At 40.6% G+C, this 3,019-nt stretch overlaps 1 protein-coding gene across 1 annotated transcript; it reads left to right on the forward strand.

The window, feature by feature from the left end:
* The first annotated feature begins 722 nt into the window (after window positions 1–722).
* On the forward strand, window positions 723–1,682 carry LOC102370342 (olfactory receptor 6B1-like). Its single transcript, XM_006034103.1, has one exon. It carries the CDS (start codon window positions 723–725, stop codon window positions 1,680–1,682), a length of 960 nt encoding a protein of 319 aa, XP_006034165.1.
* The last annotated feature ends 1,337 nt before the right edge of the window (window positions 1,683–3,019 follow it).

A 3,019-nucleotide genomic window follows, 5' to 3' on the forward strand; every position in this document is an offset into this window, starting at 1 on the left:
AAAAAAAGAGATGCGCTTTCACTAATGTGCATTAAAACAGGTTAATGCGCCTTTTTCTACTACATCACAATTACATTACTAAATTTAACGGACATTAGCAAAAGTGCATTAACGAACATGTAGACGTGCCCACTGAGTATTACCTAATTAAAGTAGATGATTTTACATATCCCACTAACAGACTATCTGCATCTTTAGGCACCTAAACATCATTTTTGTTAAGTATGGACCTCTTTCAGTTCTCCATCTTTAAAATACAGATAGTATAAGCATCCTAGTTTACAAGTATGTTGCAAGGTTAAATACACTAGAAACTGTGAAGTGTTCGGGTAAGTTCCATGGACAGAAGTACCACTGGTTTCCAATGATCCCTTAAGTGTTTTTGAAATTCTCTCCCATGGTAGCTTTGATCTCACTAAGTACTATTGCACTGACAGAGTGATATTGAATGAAATACTTCACTGGGGTAAACTGGCAGAGTGGAGGAAGTCATCTGAGAGTATGAAGTAGTGTTCCCACAATACTTATGGATTAGGAAAAAACTATAGGATGGGATCAAATAATGAAGACTATCAAAATAAATATCTGAAGTGAAAGAGTTCATGAAAGCAGGAATCTCTGACTTCTGTGCAACCGGTCTAGTGTTTGGCTTTTTCTTTTCCCAGCCCTCATTCTTTTCTTCTGTCTTCTTTCTTCCATATTTTCAGACCTTTGAGGCTACGATGGAGCAAGAAAACTATACCAGGGTCCAGGAGTTCATCCTCTTGGGGTTCCCGACCATCATGGAACTCCAGGTGCTACTCTTTGTAATATTCCTCATTGTGTACACGCTGACTCTCTTGGAGAACATGGTTATCATTACTTTAATCAGGACAAACCATCACCTCCACAAACCTATGTACTTTTTCCTTAGCAATCTCTCCTTCCTGGAGGTCTGGTATATCTCAGTCACTGTCCCCAAACTGTTAATCAACTTGCTGGTGAAGAATAAGAGCATTTCCTTCATTAGCTGCATGGCCCAGCTCTACTTCTTCATTGCCTTAGTCTGTACTGAGTGTGTCCTCCTGGCTGTCATGGCTTATGACCGCTATGTGGCCATTTGTAACCCACTTCGTTACCCAGCCATCATGAGCAGCCATCTATGCCTGCAGCTGTCCGTGAGCTCTTGGTTGATTGGTTTCCTCATTTCCATGCTGAAAGTCTTTTTCATCTCCCAGTTGTCATTCTGCGGACCCAATATCATCAATCACTTCTTCTGTGACATCAGCCCTTTGCTCAATCTCTCCTGTACAAACATGCTGGTGGCAGAAGTGGTGGATTTTGTCTTTGCCTTGCTTATACTGCTGATCCCACTCTCCATCACCATCATCTCTTACGTCTGTATCATTGGAACAATCCTGTGCATACCCACTGCCCAAGGCAGGAGGAAAGCTTTTTCCACTTGTGCCTCCCACCTCACTGTTGTCATCATTTTCTTCTCAGCAACCCTTTTCATGTATGCCCGGCCCCGGAGGATCCACTCCTTTGACCTCAACAAACTGGTGTCAGTTGTGTACACTATTGTCACTCCAATGCTAAACCCATTCATATACTGCCTAAGGAACCAAGAGGTGAAGGGGGCTCTGAGGAAGACTTTGTGTGGCATGAGTGCTCGCTTCAAGATCTCCAGTGTTGATCACTAACCTTAGATGAGTCATATACTTATCTTCTTCTAGGCATTTGAACACTGTTTGATTCTCTCAAGCATATCCATGTGCAATAACTGCCATAAATGGATGGAGGGCATTATTTGGGGCAGTTTGAAGTTTATTCTTCTGTTAGGACATCAGCTTGGCAAGACTAGTGTCTTGCACTGGTCCAACTGTACCTCACACTAAATAAATTGAGTGCTAGGAACATATTGATGTCAACATGGAAAATCTATGTTGCTTTGATAACATAAATCAGTTAATTTATGACAAAGGAAGAAAGCAACAAAAAGGTTCTCCTTTTCTCATGGTTTATGTGACTGGTTCAGCTGTTCAATTTGGGTCCATCTCTGAGCAGACTGTGACAATTGTCACTGAGTTTATGTTCACTTCTGGTTGTGTATGGTTACACTTGTAGCTGTCTGAATGTGCGCTGAGTTGTAACTGAATCTGTATTTGGATCCAGTTGAGTTTCTGTTCAATTGTGCATTGGTTTTGGTCGAGTTCCAAGTGTCAGTCTTTCTATTTGATACCTAACAAATTTCATAGTATTGACGTTGTGCCAGTCTAAAAACAGAAAAGCATAGTTTGAGAGAGCCATCAAAGGACACCAACATGCAAACTAGTCTCTGCAGGGTGGTGCATTACCATACACCAGCTGCTGCACTGTAACTTCCTGTAGGGATCCTTTTAGCTCATGACAGATGAAGGCTAAATCATTGCAGCTTAGCCCACTTTCATTGACAGCTGAGCTAATGCAATTTAGGTTTAATTTACCATGGAGTAAAAGCATATACATAAGAGTTATTGCAGAGTACCTGCCATGCCTGCTTTTACCTTCCTGTAAGTACCCAGAAATGAACTCTGTTCTACCCACTAGAAATTACAGGGGGAATTTCCATTCTCACTATTATAAGACCTTCCTATTTGAGCAGATGCTTAGCAAACAAAGCTGGACTGAGGTTTTGCTTAGGGGGTTTCTTGCCTTATACTTAGTCCTGTTTCAAGTGATTCATCATTGTCTCATTTAAATTTGTTTTTGTTTTTGTTTCTCTTAATGTAAAGTCACCGTAAGTCTTGTTGAGAAGGGAGGCATATACAATGAATAAATAAATAAATCAATACATATTACTGGGAGTAGCTCTACTGAAGTGAATAGCTGCAATTCTCCTCCCATTTATTCCTGTATAAACAGGAATGATCCCAGAACAATCAATGGGTCTTATTCTCTTTTCACTCACACCAAGGGAAATCAGTAGTAAATCTTTGGCACTCCTCTTAAAAATGAGCTACTAATATAGTCTTTGGGAAAAAATGGGTGGAGGACAACA

Source organism: Alligator sinensis, unplaced genomic scaffold (genome assembly GCF_000455745.1).
Source record: "Alligator sinensis unplaced genomic scaffold, ASM45574v1 scaffold79_1, whole genome shotgun sequence".
Lineage (NCBI taxonomy): Eukaryota > Metazoa > Chordata > Crocodylia > Alligatoridae > Alligator > Alligator sinensis.

What these genes read in the sequence shown, in the direction of transcription:
- LOC102370342 (XM_006034103.1), top strand. Translation starts at nt 723, where the DNA reads ATGGAGCAAGAAAACTATACCAGGGTCCAGGAGTTCATCCTCTTGGGG.